General features: G+C 39.8%; 1 protein-coding gene across 6 annotated transcripts in view; it reads left to right on the top strand.

Moving 5' to 3' along the window:
• Window positions 1–26,854, top strand: part of ppip5k2 (diphosphoinositol pentakisphosphate kinase 2) — a 217,798-nt gene that overhangs the window by 96,962 nt on the left and 93,982 nt on the right. For all 6 annotated transcript variants that reach the window (XM_052116272.1, XM_052116271.1, XM_052116268.1 and 3 more), the window contains exons 8-16: window positions 8,611–8,772; window positions 8,957–9,078; window positions 10,340–10,441; window positions 10,641–10,727; window positions 10,916–10,991; window positions 11,108–11,217; window positions 11,291–11,376; window positions 12,015–12,140; window positions 23,665–23,786. In XM_052116272.1, the coding sequence (XP_051972232.1) occupies window positions 8,611–8,772; window positions 8,957–9,078; window positions 10,340–10,441; window positions 10,641–10,727; window positions 10,916–10,991; window positions 11,108–11,217; window positions 11,291–11,376; window positions 12,015–12,140; window positions 23,665–23,786 (993 nt within the window). The remainder of the gene's footprint in view (window positions 1–8,610; window positions 8,773–8,956; window positions 9,079–10,339; window positions 10,442–10,640; window positions 10,728–10,915; window positions 10,992–11,107; window positions 11,218–11,290; window positions 11,377–12,014; window positions 12,141–23,664; window positions 23,787–26,854) is intronic.

The raw sequence follows: 26,854 nt of genomic DNA, 5'->3' as shown, positions 1-26,854 counted from the left end.
GTTTCTTCCACAAGCTACGGTCCCCACCAGCTCCTTATGATAGGTCACAGTATAACCCATGATATAAATCCTTTACACTGTTATGTTGCCAAAGTGACGCTTAAGAGAGAACACATAACATAAATGGAATATAATAATTACTACACCATGTTATAATAAAATCATTTGCTAACATTTTATTTTAGGGATCAGAAATTAGACAGTAAGTAATGACTAATAAACTTGTTACATTACTAATAAAAGATATTTATTAGTTCTTTGTTCGTTGATTTCTTACCCTTGCCTAATAGCCTCTTTACATTTTTTTTTTTCCTAACAATGAACTTATTAGGTAAAAATAGATAGATTGTAAGGTGTAAAATAAATATACTGTAGAAGGCAGAGACTTTTGATGCTTAGTGTAAATAGCAACAAAAAGCATCCTCTTTGCACTAAGGGCAAATTGTGTTATTGATATTATATTTGCACCCCTAATTAAATACTACCATACAGTATCGGGATATCACTGCAGCATGTTTATTGTGTTTATTTAGAGTCCCACAAACACCCTGCACCAATCCCTAACATTCCCTGCTTTGTTTAAATAGTCAGTCAGTTTTATTTGTCAGTTTATATATATATATATATATATATATATATATATATATATATATATATATATATATATATATATATATATATATATATTAGTGCTTTTCACAACACACATTGTTTCAAAGCAGCTTTACAGAAAATCATGCAATATCAAAAAGTGATCATTGTGTAGTTTGATTAAATATTATTGTAAATTGTGTATACAAATTTAATAATTAAATCATTGTATTTAGAACCCTGTGAGCAAGCTGAAGGCGACTGTGGCAAGGAACATGAAACTTCATAAGATGTTGGTTAATGGAGAAAAATAAACTTGGGAGAAACCAGGCTCACTGTGGGGGCCAGTTGCCCTCTGGCTAAACAGCATGAATATGATGACAATATTAGTAATGTGATATTTTCCATCTTTTCTTAAGTCACATCAATAGCTATGTGTGAGGAACGAACAGAAATTGCAAAACTATTACCTTTGAGACACAAAACCTTCTTTCTCTAGGGAGCACTTGACGGCTCAGAAAACCGAATCCTTCATTGATCCGCGTTCAAATCTCAGGACGTTTTTATATCTAATTGGAGACATTTTTACACTTGATAGTCATTTTAAATAATAATAATAAAAAAAAAATCATTGAGTCATATCTGTGGAGGGAATCTCACTGCAGCAGTATCTATACAATAATATATGTGGAGCGGAGGGGGGCGGGGCCGGTCGGAATATCGCGCGCCCGGTCCCCAATCAGCCTGATGAGGCGCGCGAGGGATAAAGGCGGCCGGTGACGATTGTTCGAGAGAGAGAGAATTACGGACATGTCCGTCATGTGTGTTTATGTTTGTGCTTTGAGTTTTATTAAATATGATTTATGTTAACTAGCCGGTTCTCGCCTCCTCCTTGCCCATCCTTTAACTGTTTTACATTATATTAAACTACTCATCCATCCAGTAATAACAAATGACTGTGATTAGTGCATCTTGACATGCGCTGAGAAAAGTGCCACTTCACAGCGCCATGTATGTGCTGCTTCAGCAGTGGTCTGGACCTCTGCACAGTAATTTGCAGTCTATTAATGGTATTAAAACGTTTTGAATAAATATTGAACAAAATATTCAATGCGCTGCACTGTAGGAGTCGTGTGGTGCCAGGAGGGGCTTAAATGTTGATTCTATGTATATACACTACCGGTCAAAAGTTTTGAAGCACTTACTCATTCTTTATTATATTTTTCTTCTCATATTTAGAATAATAGTAAAGTTATCAAAACTATGGAATAACATAAATGGAACTAAACAAAATACCAAATAAATCAAAACTGTGTTATATTTTAGCATCTTCAAAGCAGTTACCCTTTGCCCAGAATTTGCAGACATGTACTCTTGACATTTTGTAGTTTTAATATTTTGAACAAACTTCTTGAGGTTTCACCCTGGGATGCTTTTTAAACAGTATTGAAAGAGTTCCCATCTATGTTTAGCACTTATTGGCTGCATTTCTTTTATTATTTGGTCCAAATCATCAAATTCAAAAACTTTTTTTATATATACAATTTTAGTTTTTTAATTAAATTAATATGGTGGCACAATTATATTGTTCTCTACAAAACTAATTTCAAACATTTAAGCATACGCCTTCAGATCAAAAGATTTTTAAGATCATGAGAAACATGTCAGTCAAGTCTTTCAAAACTTTTGACCAGTAGTGTATGTTTCGCCTTTCTTTATTTACTGTAGGAATAATAAAAAAAAGATTTTAATTACAAAAACTGCACTGTATTGTGAACTTGTCTTATATGAACTGACCTAAAGCAAATAAAAAAATAGTAGTTGTGTGTTGTTCAGTTGTATATACTGTAGCTTAAAATGTTATTTTTTTGTTAGGAACACAACAGCATCTGGGGACCTAACCTTACACCTTTTGCTGGTTAAAAGCAAACTAAAGTTACCCCAGCCACTTTCTTTATATCAACTCTCTGCGGTGATTGTGTATGTTGTGGAGGCGGTGCCTATGCAAATAACACTGCAGTGTGACATCACAATGTAGCAGATTTAAAAATGAGTCTTTTTTGCAGATTGGAAACAAAAAAGCTTTGAGTTTTAAAACTTTCAGAATGTTTTTTTATTTATTACAATGACCAAGTCCTCATGTCATGACCCCTTTAATAGAGAACATGACTATACGTTCTAAGTAAGTAAGAAATTATCATGATTGTAATGTGGTATAGAGCAGCTAAAACAAAACCAGAGCATCAGCTAGAAAATACTATGAACCAAAGATACAGTGGTGACAACTCTACACAAGGAAATATAGCCAATTGGAAATTATAATACTAACACGTGTTCGAACCAGACATGAAATGTTGACAGGGCATTCTATTTTTTAAATGGTTTCTATTTCTGAGATGCTGTGCCAGGCAGCCCAGTCAATAAATGTGTCCAAAATCCTTATCATAACAGTATATTAAATCCAGCATCTCACTAGCCGGTTTAGAACAACTTGATTTTGACAGAGGGTTTCACACACCTACTGAATGTTGTACATGAGGTCTCAATGTGAATAGACACACCTTTTCAGAATGGTCTGGCTTCCCTGTCATGTGGAGATTGACAAAATAACAGCAGGAGTACTGCGTGAACATAAACAGTGGTAAATGGTAAAATGGGCTGAATTTGGAAGCAATTAATAATGTAACTTTGCCCTGTGTAATTATCACCTCAGGGTTTGCATTAGAAAGTATTTGTCTATACGCAGCTTCAGACAGAATTTTTTTTTCAATCAATAAACTGACGTCTGCCTGTTTTGGTTTTGATTTTATTGGCATTTGTCATCATTTTAGTGTATGAATATTGTTTTGCTGCCTTAATCAATGCATAAACATACCAGAACTGATAGAGGGACCACATGCAATTGCATTTAGGTACTTAATTCATAAAACAAGAGGCATGAATGCTGAATCCTGAATGCACAGTGCAGGAATATACTCTGGCATACAAACATTATTGAAAAATATAAGCAATTCTGAAACTGAAATTGGCTGACCCACGCAGAGCGACAGCTACAATATGCGGAACACACATGAAGATCAGTACTTTTGGAAAAGTGAGACATTGAAAAGTGCCACTTGAAAAGTAATTACTGGATGATGTAAGATGCAAATAATAAACGGTGAATTGAGAACATAATAAAAAAGCCTAAAACCCTATAGACTACCAGCTATATGCATGTGATAATTGTTCCCTCAAATGGAAATGGAATGAGAACTTGTGTATCTTGCTGATGGAGATCAGCTGTGCTGAGGAGAGTAAACATCGAGGTGAGTAAATCGAACAAGGAACGATACAAAGCATCTGCTTGGAAAAACAAAAGCAAAGTGTGTGACTGTGGCAGCGGGGCGTGGTCAAGCGCCCGTCCGGGAGAGAAAAGCGGTAAGGGCGCTCACACCTGAGCTAAATGATGACTAACACCTGTCTCTAATTTCAGTAACATGAGGAGAGCGGCATAAAAAGGGCAGGAGTGACAGAGCACGAGAGGGAGAACCCGACCCAGAAAGCAAACCCTAGCATACTGTCAAACAAAAGAGAGAGAAAAATAAACTTACCCCTTAAGTTGACGTTTGTGTCTGTCCCGTCCTTGAACAGTGTTACAGTGGTGCCGAAACCCGGGACTATTTTTTTTTTTTGTGATGGAACCAAGTCGCCCCGTAGAGTCCTCCCAGCTGGCGGAAATCCTCCAGTCCCTCGCTAATCTCCATCAGGGCCACCAACAAACCCTGCTTGAGCTCCGGCAGGATCAAGATCGGCGGTTCTTTGAGGTCATGCGGGCTCAGGCAGAGGACCGACTCGCTATCCGGAGCCTCCTCAGCCAGGAGGCTGCGTCAGCATCAGCCGCGACCCCGGACACCGCGCTACGCTGCCCCCGCCCATGTTACAGAAGATGGGGGTGGCAGATGATCCGGAGGCCTTCCTCGACTTGTTCGAGAGGACGGCTGACATCTGGGGCTGGCCGCCCGAACAGTGGGCAGCCCGCCTAATTCCTCTCCTGTCCGGGGAAGCACAGCTCGCGGCGCAACAACTGCCAACGATGAGCCTCCTGGCTTACTCCAACCTAAAGAGGGCCATCCTGCAGCGGGTTGGTCGGAGCCCGGAAGAGAATCGCCAGCTCTTCCGGAGCATGAAGATGGAGAAGTCCGACCGCCCGTTTGCGTTTGTTCAACGGCTCCGGGACGCCTGTCGGCGGTGGCTGCTCGCGGGGGACCGCGACGTCGAGGGAGTCATCGATCAGGTGGTACTGGAGCAATTCTCGCAAAGCCTGCCCAGGAGAACGGCGGAATTCAGCTGTTCAGCTCGCGGAGGACCACCTGGCGGCGATACCAAGGGCAGATGAGCCCTCCCCCTCTCTCTCCCCTTCCCCTGTGTCTTCCCCTGTTCCCCCCTGTTCCCTCTCGCTCTGCTCTCTCCCCAGGTCCCGTTCCTGCCCCCCGCAGGCGTGGAGGATACAGTCGACCTGCTTCCCGGTCGTGGGAGAACCCGAGCAACCCTTCCCTGTCTTTCAGTCGCTCTCCTCCTCAGGTGGTGGCGCCCGCCAGCTGGTTTTCCAGGCGGCTCACTATAATCCTATGGCCGGTCACCTGGGGGAACGGAAAACACTTTTTCGTCTAATAGCCCGTTTCTATTGGCCGGGCATTGGCGGCGACGTCCGCAGGTGGTGTGCGGCGTGTCGCGAATGTCAGCTGGTAAACCCACCGGCCACCCCAAAAGCGCCTTTGCGCCCCTTCCATTGATCGAGGTTCCTTCGAGAGAATTGGAATGGACCTCGTCGGGCCATTAGAACGGACGTCACGCGGACATCGCTTTGTGTTAGTCCTGGTGGATTACGCAACGCTGTATCCGGAAGCAGTGCCTCTGAGCAACATCTCAGCACGCAGTGTTGCAGGGGCACTCTTCAAGATAATCTCCCGGTGGGGGTTCCGAAAGAAATCCTCACCGATCAAGGCACTACATTTATGTCACGTAACACTTCGCGAACTTTACGAATTGTTGGGCATTAAGTCGATTCAAGCACTAGCGTGTACCATCCTCAGACGGATGGGCTGGTGGAACGATTTAATAAAACGTTAAAAAATATGATTCATAAATTCGCACGCGAAGACGCTAGGAATTGGGATAAGTGGCTGGACCCCTGTTATTTGCAGTACGAGAGGTTCCGCAAGCCTCCACGGGATTTTCCCCATTTGAGCTGCTATACGGACGACGCCCACGCTGGGTCCTCGACGTCATCCGTGAAACTTGGGAGGAGGGACCTTCCAATGCCAAAAATGAAATTCAATACGTTCTTGATCTTAGAGCAAAACTCCATACACTGGGGCAATTAACACAGGAGAATTTGCTCCAGGCTCAAGAACGCCAACGCCGGCTGTATGACAGGGGTGCTCAGCTACGGAATTTGCACCGGAGATAAAGTGCTTGTATTACTCCCAACATCAAGCTCAAAATTACTCGCCAAGTGGCAAGGACCCTTTGAGGTCACACGACCAGTAGGGGACCTCGATTATGAAGTTAAGCTGCATCGATAGAGGGGCGCCACCAAATATATCACCTCAACCTCCTAAAATTGTGGAGGGAAGAGGCGGCCTCTGTGACGCTGGCAACGGTAGTTCCGGAGAGGGCGGAGCTCGGACCGGAGGTAAACAAAGCCTGCGATCCTAACACCCCGGTTCCGTGTGGAGACCACCTCTCACCACGCCAACTCGCAGAGGTTTCCGAACTGCAAAAGGAGTTTGCGGACGTGTTCTCTCCTCTACCGGGCCGTACAGACATCATACAACACCACATCGAGACCGAGCCGGGCGTAGTGGTACGCTGTCGCCCTTATCGCTTGCCCGAACATAAAAAAAATAGTTCGGAAGAATTGGACGCCGATGCTGGACATGGGAGTAATAGAAGAATCTCACAGCGATTGGTCCAGTCCGGTCGCCCTTGTTCCCAAGAGCGACGGGTCTGTCCGCTTCTGTGTGGATTATAGAAAAGTCAATCGCGGTGTCTAAATTTGACGCGTACCCAATGCCCCGTGTTGATGAACTGCTCGATCGGTTAGGTTCTGCTCGGTTTTATTCGACCTTGGATCTAACGAAGGGTTATTGGCAGATCCCCTTGACACCAATATCCCGTGAAAAACGGCCTTCACCACGCCGTTCGGATTACACCAATTCGTGACGCTTCCTTTCGGTTTGTTCGGGCACCAGCCACGCTTCAGCGCCTCATGGATAGGATCCTCAGACCGCATACTGCTTACGCCGCTGCTTATCTAGATGATATCATCATTTATAGCAATGATTGGCAGCGGCACATGCAACATCTGAGGGCCGCCCTGAGATCGCTGCGGCAGGCGGGCTCACGGCAAACCCAAAAAGTGCGCGGTTGGGCGTGTGGAGGTACGGTATCTGGGGTTCCACTTGGGTCATGGCCAGGTGCGACCCCAAATTGACAAGACCGCGGCGATTGCGACTTGCCCTAGACCCAAGACCAAAAAGGGGGTGAGGCAGTTCCTGGGGCTGGCTGGCTATTACAGAAGATTTGTGCCTAATTATTCGGATGTCACCAGCCCGCTGACTGACCTTACTAAAAAGGGGGCTCCAGATCCGGTCCAATGGTCGGAGCAGTGCCAACAGGCGTTTATACAGATTAAAGCTGCACTTTGTGGGGGCCGCTTTTGCATGCACCTGACTTCTCTCTCCTTTTGTTTTACAGACGGACGCTTCAGACAGAGGGCTGGGGGCGTACTCGCGAGGTGGTGGAGGGAGAGGAGCCCGGTGCTGTACATTAGCCGGAAACTCTCCTTGAGGGAGACTAAGTACAGCACCGTAGAGAAGGAGTGTCTGGCCATCAAGTGGGCGGTCCTCACCCTCCGATACTACCTGCTGGGGCGGGCCTTCACCCTCTGCTCGGATCACGCCCCACTCCAGTGGCTCCACCGCATGAAGGATACTAACGCCCGGATCACCCATTGGTATCTGGCTCTCCAGCCCTTTAAATTTAAGGTGGTCCACAGGCCGGGGGTGCAGATGGCTGCCGCTGACTTCCTCTCCAGAAATGGGGGGGGAGTGGTAGGCAGGCCGGATGACGCCCCGGCCTGAGTCGGGCGGTGGGGGTATGTGGCAGCGGGGGCGTGGTCAAGCGCCCGTCCGGGAGAGAAAAGCGGTAAGGGCGCTCACACCTGAGCTAAATGATGACTAACACCTGTCTCTAATTTCAGTAACATGAGGAGAGCGGCATAAAAAGGGCAGGAGTGACAGAGCACGAGAGGGAGAACCCGACCCAGAAAGCAAACCCTAGCATACTGTCAAACAAAAGAGAGAGAAAAATAAACTTACCCCTTAAGTTGACGTTTGTGTCTGTCCCGTCCTTGAACAGTGTTACAGTGACATTGTGTGTTTCTCTTCACATGTGAGTGAGTAAAACAGTGGGGGCATAACGAAGCAATGAGGGACAGCTATGCTGAGCTAATATGGGAAAGGCTGGATTGTGATTGAACAAGATGCATGAATTGAATTGAAAAAGTTGACAATGCTTACTATGAGTCCTCTGCTAGAACAAACATATTGGCTTCCATGTCTTCTCATTTCTATCATGACATTTCGCTTTGAGCTGAACTAAAAATGAACCTGAGAGAACATAACTGACAGAGGCATTGTTGTATTTACACATTCATGCATATACTGTCACATAGTTTGCTGTGTGAGTGAAATTGGTTATATTGGTAATATATATTGAGAATATTTTGCACTTCTTCATTACTGTCGTGTTGTATGTGCAAATTATAAAAAAATCAACTTAGTTTGGATTTGGGTTGTAAACATCGGATGTCTTATGGATTTTTTCTTTTCTGTCTGTAAAAAAAATTAAAAGCGGTTTATGTCTGAAATGCCACAAAATCAAAATGTTGTTGCCAATCAAACTTGACACTGACAGACTCGAGCACACATGTTTTTTCATGCAGCTCTCTGGCTTTTTTTGTGCACACATCAGGTGTATACTGTTGGCCCTGACTACGCTCATGCAGAGGCCCGTAAATCTCCTGCTCTGGATGGGAAGGTGGAGCGAGACAGTGAGGGGAAAGAGGTACGTTATCCGGTCATCCTCAACGCCCGAGAGAAACTCATCGCCTGGAAAGTCTGTTTGGCCTTTAAGGTAAACCAATAAAGCCAATAGACTATAATACTTGTTTGAAGTATTGTCTGTCGTAACTTGTGAATCTGCTCCTGCAATATACTGTATGTTTGTATTGCTAAAGATTTCATAATGTCCCTGAAGTATATTTCATGCAATGTGCAACTTATTACCATTAACTGGTGCATTTATTTCTCTGTGATAGCAAACGGTGTGTGGCTTTGACCTGCTCCGTGCTAATGGCCAGTCATACGTGTGTGATGTGAACGGCTTCAGCTTTGTCAAGAACTCTATGAAGTACTATGACGATTGTGCTAAGATACTAGGGTTAGTACAACAGATAAATCTAAATCATGCAGTACTTGTTGAATAAATAAAAAAATCTCTGCTAGTTACTTTTTCTATTTAATCAATAAGGCTATGTTGTGAATATAGTCACTATAGGGCATTGTTAGGCATTATGCAGCATCCACTTCATCAGTGATTATATTCACAGTATGGCACAACTTTGAGTGCCTCTTTCTTTTATAAAGCAGTTACCACATAATAAAATGTTGAGGGCACAAATATGTATTCAAATGTCAAATATGTATTAAAATCATTAAATGTCATCCTTCCCGTAGAAGATTTATGGGGCTTTCACTTCATGTCAGAATTACTGTAATTACGAGATGGCAACTCGTAGATTGTGGTCTAAGCAATTCACATCCTCAGACCTCGTAATTTATTTGTTTCTATGACAATACTTATAACGGCAAAATGTCTTGTTGTTGATAACAGCAAAATGTGTATCACTACATTAACTAATGATTTCATCTCTATATATTCTTGCAAAATGTTTAAGAACAAAAATAAAATAAAAAAATGCTTCAGGCATCAATGGCAAAATAAAACGGCAAACTCTGAAGTCTAAGCTTTAATAGAATTTCATAGAATTCACAAAGGTGTAAATGTTTTTTACAAGTCAGGATCTTGTAATTATGGTAATTCCGACATGACGTGAATGCACCAATAGTAACTGAGAGTAAATATGTTGCTATGCAACAAGAATTGCTTTCAGCTCTGTGTGCTGCACAGTGATACAAATTTAATCTCTATGAAAAGGTTATTGCTGTGCTATATCATGAATAAATCACGGCTGCTTACCAATCAGCATCCAGGATCGGAATGAATCATCCAGGATCGGAATGAATCATCCAGGATCGGAATGAATCAATTAAGATTAGATCTGATGCAAAAGACCTTCATATTTTCATAAGATTTTCTACCTATCTGGTGATATATATAGCTTGCAATCTTAAAAAAAAGGGTTCCTCTGGGTTCTATATAGAACCATTTTGGAGTTCCATATATGAAGCGGGTGATAGAACCATTTCTGGTTCTAAATAGAACCATTTCTTTTAAGAGTGTGGTTTTGGTAAAATTACACTGTAATCATCATCATCATCTTAATTATCATCTATGTTTTAAATGCATCTAATTATCATTGAATAACATAATGTGGAACACACTGTTTAACCAGATTAAGAGTGTATTTGTCAGTTAAAATAATAAAGTAAATTACATTTATTTTCCTTTTGTACAACAGAAATATCATCATGAGAGAATTGGCACCACAATTCCAGATCCCATGGTCTATACCTTTAGAAGCAGAAGACATTCCCATAGTTCCCACAACCTGTGGAACCATGTATGTCCTGAAAGGCAAAAATTATAATCACAGTATTTAGATTGTTTAATAACAATGACACTAAAATGACCTGGAGTTTTCTTAGAATTTAAAGTCAGTACATTAATCTAGAAATGAATAGCATTATTAACAATATTTCTCTTAATTGAGGTATTTGATAGTAGCTTTGATGAATTAAGCTCTTTTGTATGTGTTTCAGGATGGAGTTGAGGTGTGTGATTGCTGTGATTAGACACGGTGACAGAACTCCCAAACAGAAGATGAAAATGGAAGTTCGACATCAGAGGTACAGAAGTTGTTACAAAATAAAAAATATCTATGATTGTAACTAATTATAAAGGAATTTAACAATTAAATGGACAGAATCCTCAGCTAATGCGATAAGCTCATCCTTTATGTAATAAATCCTCATATGTCCTCATTGCATGATGATATTTATTTATTAATTTATATTTTTCTTGTCACCTCTTTCAGATTTTTTGATCTCTTTGAAAAATGTGAAGGTTACAAAAGTGGAAAGCTGAAACTGAAAAAACCAAAGCAACTTCAAGTAAACAAAGTTCATTATAGTTACTTATAAATAATGTTAGTCATCACACATATGTAAAGCATCCTTTTCAAGATTAGCTTGTTTGTTTAATGATTTGTTCTGTTTGAATTTGACAGGAAGTGTTGGACATTGCTAGGCAGCTGTTGTTAGAGCTCGGACAAAATAATGATTCAGAGATCGAGGAGAGTAAAGCAAAGCTTGAACAACTGAAAACAGTCCTTGAAATGTAAGTATTTCCCATAATTCATGTGTGGCTATTTTTAAGCTTTTTCCTATCTCCTCGCATTTTTTTTGTTCAGGTACGGTCACTTCTCTGGCATTAATCGCAAGGTGCAGTTAACATATCTGCCACATGGTTGCCCTAAAACGTCCAGTGAAGAGGAAGGTAAGAATGTTCTTTTATTCATCTTTTGGCTGAAAAGTGTTTTTCTTTCTTTTTTGTTTTAGTTCATTTTAACATTACTACAACATCTGCTCAGCTGTTAACTTTGTATAAGAAAGTCTTAATTTATTGTAGTCTTGCGTAGCCAAATGGATCAGACTATCTGCATGAAGTCTGCACAACTGTTCAGCTTGGCCTGGCCAAATTTGCCTACTTTAGACAGGAAGAGATCTGACTGACATGTAAAGCGACCAAACACAGTTTTCTTTTTGTGACACTGAGTGGTAGATTCATCTGAAATTGTATCTCAAACAAAATTCCTGAATATCTTTCAAGTATTCAATGCTATGAGCTGCACAAATATATCCAGGAAGATGTTGTTCGTCATTAGCACTAGCCTGGTAACTTGTTTGTTCAACACAATTGTGCAAACTTGTGCAGTTTGACTCCTGGAAATGGTGTAAAGCCAACCAAATTGGAGCTTGCCATTTTTAGAAGCTTTTGCTCTTCTTGTGAGCAAAATGCATCAGACAGTCTAAAGAAGGTCATGTGTGGTTCACAAGTGTGTCGTCTGAAGCTGAGATTAACTTAAATGTTGATTGAGTGTATTTGCAATTGATTGATTGTGTGTTTTTGTTCAGATGTACGGAGGGATGACCCATCTCTGTTGCTGGTTCTGAAATGGGGTGGAGAATTAACTCCAGCAGGCAGGGTACAGGCTGAGGAGCTCGGCCGAGCCTTTAGGTGCATGTACCCCGGAGGACAAGGTATGACTATTTACTGGAACTCCACATACTCTGTTCATAATTTTTTTCCTGTGTGTTACTTTTCTCTGGACATTGATTAGGGTTCGACTGATATAATGGCAATGTATCACGCAATTGAATATAGTAAATAAATAAAAAAATGTATATGTAAAATAGTACATTGTGGTCCAGCAACCATGGATGCATGTGTGCATTAGCGATAGCATTTTCTCATTACCAAACTATTTGTACAGTGAATATGACATTTACTTATAGCGCATGTGAAGCGCTTTTACTCTGAAGTTGCTCTCCTGCGCTAATGCAGATCCAGCGAGCAGCACTGGAGTGTTTTGTAAGTCAGAGGAACAGGGTTTTAGAGAAAGAAAAGAGAAAGATATATGTGTGCTCCACAAGAAGAAAACACTGGATTTGCTCAAGTTTTTTGGGGGTTCATGAATGACATCTGTTTGTATATATTTGCAGACAGTATATTGTATGAGAGAAGTTTTATTGATATTTGCTTTTACATTATTAAACAAGACAGTTCAAAGATACAGTGAACTGTTGAAGAGAGATACACATGTGCGCACTCACACAAACACATACAGCTCTCACAGCGCATAGAATGCTATATTTTATGTTTGTTTATCTTTTATTTAGTCATTTTATTATTTGTTTTCGTCTGTTCTAGAATAATTGTAAACATTGCAAATGCTCTGGCAATACATTATAAACAGTGTTAGTAATTAACACCCGCCAACCCGCAAATGCGGGTGAAAATCAACCACGGGGGGAATGCTGTCAACTCACTAGCCAATTTGGCAGGTTAAAATTCGAAGTTGTATCTATCACAATGCAGGACATTTATCTCAGTGATTCTCAGATGGCAAAACGCATACCTCTCGGGATGCTCATTACATTTCGAAAACAGGTCAAAAGGGAAAGAGAATAGAGAGAGAAATGGTACAAATAAAGATCTTAAAGAGACTTTGACTTTATTTAATCGCTTCTGTTGCAGTGCACCGTTCGACTGACAGGCGGTTTTGTGTGAATGTTACATCGCATGTGTGTCGAGAGTGCTGATGGTGCAGATATGCTAAACGGTCCAATACACTTTGAAATTCAACAAAAATGCCCTTCTTGAAAGGCCTGAATTTAGGGAAACCTACAAGAACGTTAACCAGGCAAAGCTATTTATGCATAGCAAAGGAGGAGAGAACAAAGTTGTGGAGAGTGTCCACTGCAAAATTAATTTCTGTGATGAACGGATGTTGCATGTCATTTCTTAATAACAGGGGAGACAGAGGCACAAACTAATGCAGGGCTACATGTAACACACATGAAAGTTTCCACAAACACTGGTAATACGAAACTTAATTTGTATACTTGTTGCCATATCAACACTGTAGATCAGGGGTGACCAACCCTGCTTTTGGAGAGCTACCTTCCTGCAGAGTTTAGCTGCTACTCACCTGCCTGTCATTTTCAAGTAATCCTGAAGACCTTGATAAGCTGGTTCAGGTGTGTTTGATTAGGGTTGGATCTAAACTCTGCAGGAAGGTAGCTCTCCAGGAGCAGGGTTGGTCACCCCTGCTGCAGATACAAATTGTGGCATAATAAAAAAAAAAAAAGAAAACTTTGGAAGATATCTCTAAAGATATCTCACAAGTAAAAGAGGGGGGTCTATATACTTCACTTTTAGGTCTCCTTTATTAATACAATAAAACCAAATATCCAAACAAAACCTTAGACATATAGAGCATAACAAAATAAAGGCTTATAAAATACAAATGTTAACAATTACATAAATACTGTACAAACATACATTCTTAATATATTTCATATTATTATTTTTATAAAATATTTATATTATTACCTCCATTCTCATAAGGTTCACATAAAAATGGGGTGCATTTTGTTCGACCGATCCTGTCCGTGATAAGAGCAGCACAAGCATAGGTGGACACGTGCATACCACCGCCTCTGTGTTTGGCAGACGCAGTGCGTCTCTGAAGGGCGATGAGCAACAAGCTCTAATAATCGCATATCCAAACTAGGGGGAAGGTATAATTTCTGCTGGATACCTTCGGTATGGTATGGTGCAAAACAGGTTTTCTAACTGTATGTGTCTCTTTAAATGCTTCACAGAATTCATTGATCCAGACAGGAATTAGAAATATTGTGTCAGATGTTAAGGTGGGAGTAGAATTTATGCGTACGTCAGGTGCGATCGACACAATGTCTGCATAGAATCCACCTGAGCCTCCTTGCTCAATCCTTTTCATAAACCTTTCTCTGTCCTGCTTTCAGTTGTTTTTCATATAATATTTCATATATTTCTGTGTTTTTAGCACGTTTTGCTGTGTTTTAGATGCCGTAGAAGAACTTCAACTGTTAAAAACGCGTTTCGAGACAACTGCATTCTGCCTTATTCATTGCGCTGCATCTTCTTTTTTAAAGCAAGAACGTGCTTGGTCTGAACCAGGGTCAGAAATTAACAAGGGCTCAGGGCAAATATGCCACTGAAGGTGACAAAAATTACCCTGATATTGAAAATTTGGGGATAAAAAAATAAATGCCATTTATGATTTCTATTTCTCATTTGCAACATCGGATGTATTTCTTTTTATTCTTAACTTAGTATATATGTTTCACATTGAATTATTTGATGTTAATTTAAATGTATAGGTAACTGCTTATCTGATTATTCTGGTTTAAAAAAAATATTTAAGGAATTTATTAATTTGAAGTATTTGATGTAACACAGTGATGCCATATTATTGTATTTTATATGGTTAGAAATAAATATGCCCTAACAATTCCCTAATAACTGTAAAAATTAACCCTAAAAACAACTCCAATGGGAAATTGTTGCCCCTTAATAGAAAAGTTAATTTCTGACGCTAGTCTAAATAGCCTCTTTTAGAAGTGCTTTATCCAATTGTTACATAAATGCTGTACATACTCAAGAAAATAATAATAAAAACCCTTCCCTCAAAGTCACCAGAGTTTAATGCTCCAATGAAGTTTTGCCAAAAAAATTAATTCTTAAATAATTGTACACTTAAATGTCTTCATTAATTATATAATATTTTCCAAACAAGAGTACACCACAAAATGGACAACCCTCCTGACTAAAGCCAGGCAATGTGTCTGTTCGTAGCCAGTAACCCTTGTACAATTCTCTTTCGGAGGTCTCACACACTTTTGTCAATGGGTCTTTTTTTCTACAGGGACAACCAGCTACCTTTTGGGGAAGAGCTTGACCCCAACACCAAAGTCCATTTGCTTTCTGACACATCAATGAGGATTTTATGGTTTATACTTGTCACACATGCTCTGTACAAAGTTTTCTTTGATAAATTCGCTGAATAAGCCCAATTCTGGAATATTCAAAGACAGTAAATTTCCAGGATCTTCCTGCCAATCGTCCTCTGTCAAAAATTTTTATAATAAGATCCTGTATTCTTTTCAACCAGAGTAACCTTTAAAAAATCTTGCCTTATTCCTTTTCCCATTTTAATAGGCACTTAGACTAAACCAAAAAAAACATGTACTGGCGATCTACACGATCAAAAGCTTTTTCTTGGTCTAAGGAAATGAGACTAACATCAATAATACAGTGCATTTGGAAAGTATTCACAGCGCTTCACTTTTTCCATATTTTGTTATGTTACAGCCATATTCCAAAATGGATTAAATTCATTATTTTCCTCAAAATACTACAAACAATAACCAACAATGACAATGTGAAAGAAGTTTGTTAGTAATCTTTGCAAATTTATAAAAAATGAAAATAAATCACATGTACATAAGTATTCAGAGCCTTTGCCATGACACTCACAATTGAGCTCAGGTGCATCCTGTTTCCAATGATCATCCTTGAGATGTATCTACAACTTGAATGGAGTCCACCTGTGGTAAATTCAGTTGATTGGACATGATTTGGAAAGGCACACACCTGTCTATATAAGGTCCCACAGTTAACAGTGCATGTCAGAGCACAAACCAATCCATAAAATCCAAGGAATTGTCTGTAGAACTCAGAGACAGGATTGTATTGAGGCAAAGATCTGGGGAAGGGTACAGAAACATTTTTGCAGCATTGAAGGTCCCAATGAGCACAGTGGTCTTCATTATGCATAAATGGAAGAAGTTTGGAACTACCAGGACTCTTCCTAGAGCTGGCCGCCCGGCCAAACTGAGCAAACGGGGGAGAAGGGCCTTAGTGAGAGAGGTGACCAAGAACCCGATAGTCACTCTGACAGAGCTCCAGCGTTTCTCTTTGGAGACAGGAGAACCTTCCAGAAGAACAACAATCTCTGCAGCACTCCACCAATCAGGCCTGTATGGTAGAGTGGCCAGACGGAAGCCACTCCTCAGTAAAAGGCACATGACAGCCCACCTGGAGTTTGCCAAAAGGCACCTGAAGGACTCTCAGACTATGAGAAACTAAATTCTCTGGTCTGATGAAACAAAGATTGAACTCTTTAGCCTGAGTGGCAAATGTCATGTCTGAAGGAAACCAGGCACTGTTCATAACCTGGCCAATACCATCCCTACAGTGAAGCATGGTGGCAGCAGCATCATGCTGTGGGGATTTTTTCAGTGGCAGGAACTGGGAGACTATTCAGGATCGAGGGAAAGATGAATGCAGCAATGTACAGAGACATCCTTGATGAAAACCTGCTCCATATCGCTCTGGACCTCAGACTGGGGCGAAGGTTCATCTTCCAACAGGACAACGACCCTAAGCACACAGCCAGGATAACAAGGAGTGGCTACGGGACAACTCCGTGAATGTCCTTGAGAGGCCCAGCCAGAGCCCAGACTTGAACCCGATTGAACATCTCTGGAGAGATCTGAAAATGGCTGTGCACCGACGCTCCCCATCCAACCTGATGGAGCTTGAGAAGTCCTGCAAAGAAGAATGGGAGAAACTACCCAAAAATAGGTGTGCCAAGCTTGTAGCATCATACTCAAAAAGACTTGAGGCTGTAATTGGTGCCAAAGGTGCTTCAACAAAGTATTGAAGCACCTAAGGCTGTGAATACATGTACATGTGATTTGTTTCATTTTTTAAATGTTTTAATACATTTGCAAAGATTTTAAACAAACTACTTTCATGTTGTTATTATGGGTTATTGTTTGTAGAATTTTGAGGAAAATAATGAATACATTTTGGAATAAGGCTGTAACATAACAAAAAATGAATACTTTCCGGATGCACCGTATATACTTTAGAAAATTCTAAAAGATCTCTTATTGAAATCAAACAATCATAGATGATTTTTTTTTTTTTAAGTTTGATTTGCAATACGTTTAGACAATATTTGATAGTCAGAGTTGAGAATAAAAAAATATTCACCTTCTAAAGTTAATTTCTAAAATATTCAGTTAATTTGAAAATACCATCTAGATTTTTTGACAGTTAAAATTCAGCCCGTTCTATTTCGCTTAACAAAATTTGCTTCCGCAAATTCAGTGGTTCAAATTCGGTTGGAAATTCAACCTTCCACATCCGGGAACTGCAGAGTACCGATGCACAATCTCAACCTGGAGCTATTCTTTCTCACCAGTAAGTGGTGCAATGCGATTGGGTGTTGACTGCTGAAGACAAAAGCTACAGGTAGAGAAAACTAATAGAATGGAAATTTAATTAGGCCTCAAACAATAAACAATAGGCCTACCATTGTGCACAAGTTGGTACAAAGTGGCCGCATGATATAGTATTCAGAAAGCATTATGTCGATGTTATACTGTATCTATGGTGAAATTGTCTATCTTGGCACGTCTTCCCACAATCCTTCTGTATACAAACTCCCATCTTCCTTTCAGACACTGAGGGGTGCTGTCACGTGCACATTGTTATGCATTGATAATCAGTTTGTGCACAAAGTGCAGATCTCCACTTAATGAGTTAATGTTGTGCATTTACCCTATATTATTGCTTCCATCGCCTTATTGTGCACATGAAATAGGCCTGCCAACATGTTAACCTCTATACTTTTTATGTAGTCTTCATAGACCCTAGAAGCTTGCACCCTGATGGTCGACCCACAGATGATAAATAAAACATTGCAAACACACATTTGATGAGCAAAGCTGTGATTGTGTAAAAACAGTAGATCGTAGCCTCCAGCACATAAGTAATTACAAATCTATGTATTTAATTATGTAGTTAATTAGTTTGATTATTTAAGAAAATTATCTTTTTAACTTTTCTAAGCTAGCTAAATTACAAGTATTTATAAAGTTATGCACAAGTCTATGAATGAGCGACACTATACAGTCATATTTCAGCACTTAAAAATGGACAGCAAAGAAGCACTTAAAAGTGCGTTGCACATTCGTGTTAAGTGCAGGTTTGGGAAATGTCTGTGAAAAATGAAAGAACGTTCGCATCTTCACAGGTAGAGAATGCTCTTAAGAGGTAAGACCCATAGCTATTGTAAAAAGCATGCATGCCTTTGTTTCTCATGATCAATGCACTTGGCTGGGAGTGCTCTCCATTTCAGTTTTAAGTGCGTAGAAGCAATGGCTGCTTAGAAAGAAATGGCATGCAAAGAAAATAGTGCAAAAAAACATACATAAATTATGAGAAATGCCAAGAGATATAATGCCTCATTACACATGCATTTTGTGCAGTGTAGGCAGTGCTCGCATCGTGGTTTCAGTGGCGGTCACTGCCATATTTACAATGAACAAGAACTCCATTGCACCAAGTCACATACACTTACATTTGTATTTACTAAAATCAAAATAAACACAAATTTTGTTATCCAAAGTTATTTTTACCTTAACTCAAAGAGAAGTGTACTTTCAGCACTGTTTAATTAAGATGTAGTTGACCACCGATTTTAAACTGGGCTCACTTTGTTTCTTTAACTGTTGCAGTTCATATAGTTGTTAAATAAATTCAGCAGATAGTCAGTTAAATAATAGAGGTCAGTTGAATCATAATCGGTTGTTACGTGAGATAAACAAATGATAAAATAAAAACAGCACTTGTGTTTATTGTTGATTTGTCTATCTTTGATTTGCCTATGAGAAAACCTGATGCAAATTTAGCACATCATTTATTTTTATTAGTTGGTTATAATTTCATAAGAATTAAGTGAAATATTTTTGGGTACGGTTTATGATTGGCATTGACGTCATGCTACCCATTGAAATCAATTCATTTTTAAAATTAGGTTTAATTTTGCAGTTTATTTTAACCTGGCAAATATATTTGTGCACTCATATGCTCCCAATCCCTGGCTTTCAAATAATATCTCTTTATGAGATTTTCAAAGGATCATGTAATTCAGTAATTTTAATTACATGTATCTTTTACTTATCTGATATGAGCTCAGTAAATTTTATGATTGTTTGTGAATTATAAGCCTTTTATTTTGTAAAGAGATTTAGATGGGCAAGGAGGTGGCGAGAACCGGCTTGAAAATATAAATAATATTTTAATGAAAAATTTAACCAAAAGACACAAACAAACACATGATGGTCAGCTGACCATAAACTTTCTCTCTCTCCCCTCTACTGGCGGTGTGGCTCTTTTTATGCCACTCTTCCCGTGCTAAATGTAATTAGAGACAGGTGTTAATAATAATTTAGCTCAGGTGTAAGTGCACTTACCGCTTCTCTCACTCCAGACGGGCACTCGACCACGCCCCCGCTGCCATATACCCCCACCGCCCAACTCAGGCTGGGGTGCCATCAGGCCTGCCTACCACTCCCCCGCCCCATTCCTGGAGAGGAAGTCGGTGGCAGCCTTCTGCGCCCCCGGTCTGTGGACCACCTTGAATTTAAAGGGCTGGAGAACCAGATACCACCGGTTGATCCAAGCGTTGGTATCCTTCATGTGGTGAAGCCAATGGAGTGGGCCGTGATCCGAGCAGAGGGTGAAGGCCTACCCCAGCAGGTAGTACCGGAGGGTGAGGACCACCTACTTGATGGCCAGACAGTCCTTTTCCATTGTGCTGTACTTGGTTTCCCTCAATGAGAGCTTACAGCTGATGAACAGCACCGGGCGCTCCTCCCCCTCCACCACCTGCAAGAGCATGGCCCCCAGCCCTCTGTCTGAAGCGTCCGTCTGTAATAGAAAAGGGAGAGAGGAATTAGGTGTATGCAAATACTGGTCTGTGCTTCACTACAACGCAAACACATCCACTATGCGCGGTCCTGTGGGTTGTGCTGTGTGCAGCTTCGCCACGCCTTTTGATAATGATTTATGATAGCTGACTAAATAAAATGGGCTGAGTTTTGTGTGCAGATGCGTGGGACGTTAATAGGCTATTTCTAAAAACAGACAACTAATACTGTATTTCTCTGGCACACGTAGGTTGCAGAACCCATGTCTACGCAGAAGAATGTTAGTATGAAGCTCTGTCTATAGACCCTTCCCTAACAATACAGTTTGTGTCGCAGGCATTCTTAGTCTGGTTGCTTAACCCTCTGGGGTCGACGGACTGGATATTTTCGTCATTACAGCAGAAACAACTTAAAATACTCCGTAATTTTGGGGCATACAGATAAGTGTAAGACATCATTAGTGACTATAAAGGGTCTACTTTTATTTGTGTACACTCACAATAACAACAAAACCTTGTGATTTTGTAAAATAAAGAAAATTAAAAGGGTGAGCTTTCAGCAGTCTCTGTGTTCACGAGCGTATTTCAGAAACACTTCACAAAAATGAACTGAAACTCCGCGAATACTTATCACACAAACATGAAACATATGTCTAAAGAAAGCTTAAAATGTCTACTTTTAAATAAAACAATTCAAAGTTAAAACAAATATTCTCCTGCAATGCAATCTGTTTGAAACAAAGCGCTGTACGTTTTTTACGGGTCTATCTAATGATCTGTAATGTGATCCCACCCACCAGCAGAGCGGGCCATTCATACGCTAATGTGCTGAGACGATCAATGCCAATGTTCACGCCCTGACTCTGAGGTTTAATGTAGACACAACACAACTCAACTTTTCTGCGCGTTTGCAACGATACACAGGCGACCGTGAGGTTTGATTTAAACACATTTCATTCATTTTTCTGCGCGTTTGCAATGATACACAGACGAGAAAGCTCCAGGATATTATGGAAGAGTTAACATTTTCCTCAGAATAAGAGCGGGACTCCAATGAACGTTTAAAACAGGTATTTAAATTGTATGTTTTATAATATAAATATGATATGTAATATGATATAAAATAATATGAATGTTTAGATTATATTTTAACTAGTGTTTATGCTGCCTCATTATCATCAACAAAGCTTGTGCTTGCAAATATCTGTTCAGGTGTAAATGAGTAAAATGCACTTTAAATATGCCCATATTAGAAAATCAGCATATTATAATGATTTCTGAAGGATCATGGGACACTGAAGACTGCAGTAATGATGCTGAAAATTCAGCTTTGATCACAAATTTCATTTTACAATATATTTAAATAGAAAACTGTTCTTTTAAATTGTAAAAAGAGTTCAGAATATCAGTGTTGTTTCTGTATTTTGATCAAATAAATCCAGTCTTGGTGGGCAGAAGAGATTTCTTTTAACAGTAGTGTAGGTCTAAAATTAAGTAAAGTCTTTATGTAAAGAAAATATATAGTCAGATTACTTCTTTTAACTTAAAACTTGATTTGGATCATTAAGTCTCCTCCCATTCATTCACTATCCCTCATTGATAGGCCCAGGGGAGGGTCTTTGTCTCTCATGTGTGAATTACAATGAATATTCGTGGTCATTCACACCTCCTCGCAACACTAAAATTGTCTTACAAAAGTTCAATTACTATATTGTTTTGTATGAATTAGTGATCAGGATGGTTTTCAATTCATTTTGTAGCAAAAACTCTAGGCTACAAGATCCAGTTCTCAAAGGTCTTGTGGATAAATGTTATATGTGTTATATGGCCTTATTCCAGTGACTTGTACAAACCTGTACATACATGTTGCTCGCATATTATTTTAGCCCAGTTTGTGCTGAATACAGTGTTATCAGACTTTAGCTATTAATATGTTTTTAAGCAACTGAAAAAAGCACAAATGTCAAGGCATGTCAAAACTTCTCCAGGGCCCAAAATACCCCAAAATAATATATAGTTGCATTAAAAGTTAAGCAGTGGTGGATAATTATTCTGTTGCATGAGGAACTGATGGGTTGACCAATCACTGGAAAAGTGTGTCTCATGACCACTCACAAGTATTATTTCTCCACCTCACTTTTAGACAAAACATTTACTTGTCATGACAAAGAAGATAATCCCCCTCCCACCACAAACCCCAATCTTATTTTCATTACTGTGTGTTTCTTGTAAGAACATAACTTGAATATCTTTCAAATCAATACATTCTGTTAATTATTGCCATTTGCTTCTATCCCTAGCTCCATTTACATTTAAGGACCCAACTTTAATTCTTGTAAAGGAGTAAAAAGGAAGAAAAAGTAAAAGTAAAGGAAAAGACCAACCCCAATGTTCACATATTTTGAGTTACTTCTTGTAGATCTATGTTTTTCCTGATGGTTTTCATTGTTTGCTTGACCATTGTCAAGTATTTCTTTAATCTAAACCTTTTTTGCTGCAACAGAAATTCAAAATGACTCTCTTCACAAGCTTTAATCACAGACAAAACAAACTTTTCCAAATCGTGAAAAAGTGCTCAAGCTCAACACCCTTCCCTTTAGTTTAGTCTACATGTTTATTTGCTCTACCGAGTAGAAATCACCAGATTTACTGATGTCTACATCAATGCCTGAATCGGCATCTCTAATACTCTCATCATCCAACACTTCACTTTCTATTTCATCAGTCAATCCCTTAGCATTATCTTGCTCCTCTACTATATGATCCAAAACACCAGTAGCACCACGATCACTAGACAAAGTATATTTATACCTACATTCATCATTTCCAGAACCACTTACACCTACCTCTACACTATCATTTACTTTATTTTCCACATCCGTTCCTCTGTCTATTCGGCAGCTTCTTCTGTTCCAATAGCCACAGCCACCAGCACTGACAAGCCTGTTTCCTCATCAGCTCATTGTTTATGAGAGCAAGTAAATCTTTTATGGTCAATATCTACACATTCAAAACATTGAAAATCGTCAGTAACACACCGAAATATAGGTCCAGTGATCCAGTGTTTTATTGGGAAAGGTCAAAAACATGAACACTTGTCGTCTGAAAGACAAAACATGTTTAATCACAGCAGATTTACAACCCAAAGTAATCACCTTAACAGCACTTGCCATTTTACCAAATCGAGACTTCTTTAACTAACATGTCATATCTAACAAATGGAGGCATGTTACAAATTGTCATTTTTGTGGCCGGTTGCAGACACGGGTGTGATCTGCACAAAAGTTTATTGAACCCAGATGCCTAAGAGAAAGAGAGAGAGACCGATAGTTTGTGAAAAAATAAACTAAAAATAAACACGAGAGCACATCATGAGCTCAAGGCACTTTCTGTTTAAAAGAGACGTTGTTGTACGCTGGCCTTGGACGCTGATAATTAATTTCTGTCTGTTTTAGGTGATTATGCAGGCTTTCCTGGCTGTGGTCTTCTGCGTCTGCACAGCACATATCGGCATGACCTGAAGATATATGCTTCTGATGAAGGGCGTGTTCAGATGACTGCTGCAGCGTTTGCCAAGGTAGCATGGCCTTAATTTGCTCAGAATATACTTGTATGGGGCCGATGCTGGAGGGTAAATACTTGTTTTTGGTATCATAATTAATGAGTACATTGACATAATGATGTGGTTGCAGTTGGGCCTCAAAGGTTGAAAACATGTCTGTGCTGTTAAAAAGAACAAAGAAATTGAAATGTTATGTATGCGTGTGTACATGCATATGCTACATTGTGGAGACCGAATGTCCCCACAAGGATAGTAAAACCTGAGATCACCTACATTGTGGGGCCCAGCCAGCGGTCCCAATGAGGGAAATGGCTTAGTAAACATACGAAACAATGTTTTTTGAAAATGCAAATAGGTTTCTGTGAGGGTTAGGTTTAGGGGATAGAAATTATCATTAGATCTGTGTAAAATCCATAAAATGCATGGAAGTCTATGGAGAGTCCCAACAATGATATAAAACAAGTTTGTGTGTTTGTGGCTTTTTTCTCGCAATCATTTCATCATCATTTATTTGTAGAGTGCAGTCAAATCTTAGGATAATCCACACCTTTAAACCAAACCTGATGCCACATCAAAAATATTATACAAGATAAATTATGAAATAATTTTTCCAGATTATTAAATTAAAATTCACCTGATAACTTGATTAAAAAATTATCTATAGTGATATCCCTAGGATTAGGTGCTTGGGAATAGGGGTCGGCCTGGCATCATTTTCATACTTTTTCTAATTCTAGTTATCATTATTTTGTCTGCTCTGTTTGCCGATACATTTTAAAATGCGCTCCGTTGGCTCTGATGTCACCGCCAATGACCCCCTCTCTGTAATGTTACTGCTTGTAGTCTGGTTTAATGTCCCGCACACGGTATAATCGGATTGGTTATATGTCACAAGTAAATGGCCAATAAACACTGTACTCCGTATTCGTGGGGGAGAAGGGGGAAAGAGTAAAGGCCATTTCACTCGGGACGCGGCATGCGGTGGACTCACCGCGCAGCTGCCGCTTTTTTTCGTTGAGGAAGCGTTTTGTGCAGTCAAGGCAGTGCTCGCGTCACGATTTCAGGGGCGGCTGTTGCCATAGTTACAATCAACAAGAACTTGCGAAGACTCCTACACGCACAACAACAGCAGAAGCTGACTTGCAATGAATTTGAGAGAAATATTCTGCACCTATTTTACCTCACCTGATTGAGAAGCGCCCTGACAACACACTGTTGTAAAATTTAGATGCAGTTGGACCAAACGGATTTTATACTGGGCTCACATTGTTTCTTTAACTGTGTATATAGTCATTATAAATCATTAGTTGTTCAGTTAAGCCATAATCTGTTGAGAAAATGAAACTTAAGATAAAACACGAGATAAACGAATGATAAATTAAAAATGGCATTTGTGTTTTTTGTTGTTTTGTGTATGTCTGTGATCTGCTTTCAAGAGATCCTGATGCATTATTTTACTCATCTGTCAATTTTTGTAGTTTTTTTGGTACATTTAATTTGACACTTTATTTTACCTGGCAAACCAACTCGCACTTTTTCAAATCTCTACGACATTTTGAGGCATAATATAACTCGGGAAATTCCTCTTCCATGTTTTCAGCAGTCTGCTATGAGCTCAGTAAAATGTTTATGATTGGCTGTGAATAAAGCAGACGTGGCTGCCGCTCAGAAAAAAAAAGCTAAACTATCTTTATCTCTCACAGCGCCTGCAAGTGAAAGCAGCAGGGTTTTGGGGTATAAGAGCACCGCTTACAAAATCGCCCGCGATTTGCCGCTTTCCGCGTGCCTCTCATTGAAAACGAACCAGACACTCGCGCTTGCCGTGTGCCTTGAAGGATGCATCAGAGAGGACAAACTGTTTTTGAAGGTAATAATAGCAGGGGCATAGGAGCAATTTTGAACCTGGGGGGGACAGGAAATGCTAGGGGGGTTCGGAGTTAAAGCTTCAGCGATAAACTCATTTTACATTCAAATATATACAGGTGCTGGTCATAAAATTAGAATATCATCAAAAAGTTGATTTATTTCAAGAATTCAACTTAACAGGTGAAACTAATATATCATATAGACTCATTACATGCAAAGTGAGATATTTCAAGCCTTTATTTGTTATAATTTTGATGATTATGGCTTACAGCTTATGAAACCCATGAAATCAAAATCCCAAAAAAATAGAATATTACATGAAATCACACAGTAGTTAAACAGTAATACCATGGTCATTGAACCAGCTTTTGGTTCTTTTGGCAGTGTGGGCAAAAATGTATACTTTTCTGATGAGAGCAAATTTTGCATCTCATGTGGAAACCAAGGTCCCAGAGTCTGGAGGAAGAGAGGAGAGGCACAGAATCCACGTTGCTTGAAGTCCAGTGTAAAGTTTCCACAGTCAGTGATGGTTTGGGGTGCCATGTCATCTGCTGGTGTTGGTCCACTGTGTTTTCTGAAGTTTACCAGGAAGTTTTAGAGCACTTCATGCTTCCTGCTGCTGACCAACGTTATGGAGATGCAGATTTCATTTTCCAACAGGACTTGGCACCTGCACACAGTGCCAAAGCTACCAGTACCTGGTTTAAGGACCATGGTATCCCTGTTCTTAATTGGCCAGCAAACTCACCTGACCTTAACCCTATAGAAAATCTATGGGGTATTGTGAAGAGGAAGATGCGATATGCCAGACCCAACAATGCAGAAGAGCTGAAGGCCACTATCAGAGCAACCTGGGCTCTCATAACACCTGAGCAGTGCCACAGACTGATCGACTCCATGCCACGCCGCATTGCTGCAGTAATTCAGGCAAAAGGAGCCCCAACTAAGTATTGAGTGCTGTACATGCTCATACTTTACATGTTCATACTTTTTAGTTGGCCAACATTTCTAAAAATCTTTTTTTTGTATTGGTCTTAAGTAATATTCTAATTTTCGGAGATACTGAATTTGGGATTTTCATTAGTTGTCAGTTTTAATCCTCACAATTAAATGAAATAAACATTTGAAATATATCAGTCTGTGTGTAATGAATAAATATAATATCCAAGTTTCACTTTTTGAATGGAATTACTGAAATAAATCAACTTTTTGATGAT

Source organism: Xyrauchen texanus, chromosome 43 (assembly GCF_025860055.1).
Source record: "Xyrauchen texanus isolate HMW12.3.18 chromosome 43, RBS_HiC_50CHRs, whole genome shotgun sequence".
In the NCBI taxonomy this organism is placed as follows: Eukaryota; Metazoa; Chordata; class Actinopteri; order Cypriniformes; family Catostomidae; genus Xyrauchen; species Xyrauchen texanus.
This window is presented reverse-complemented; position numbering and strand designations above follow the sequence as displayed.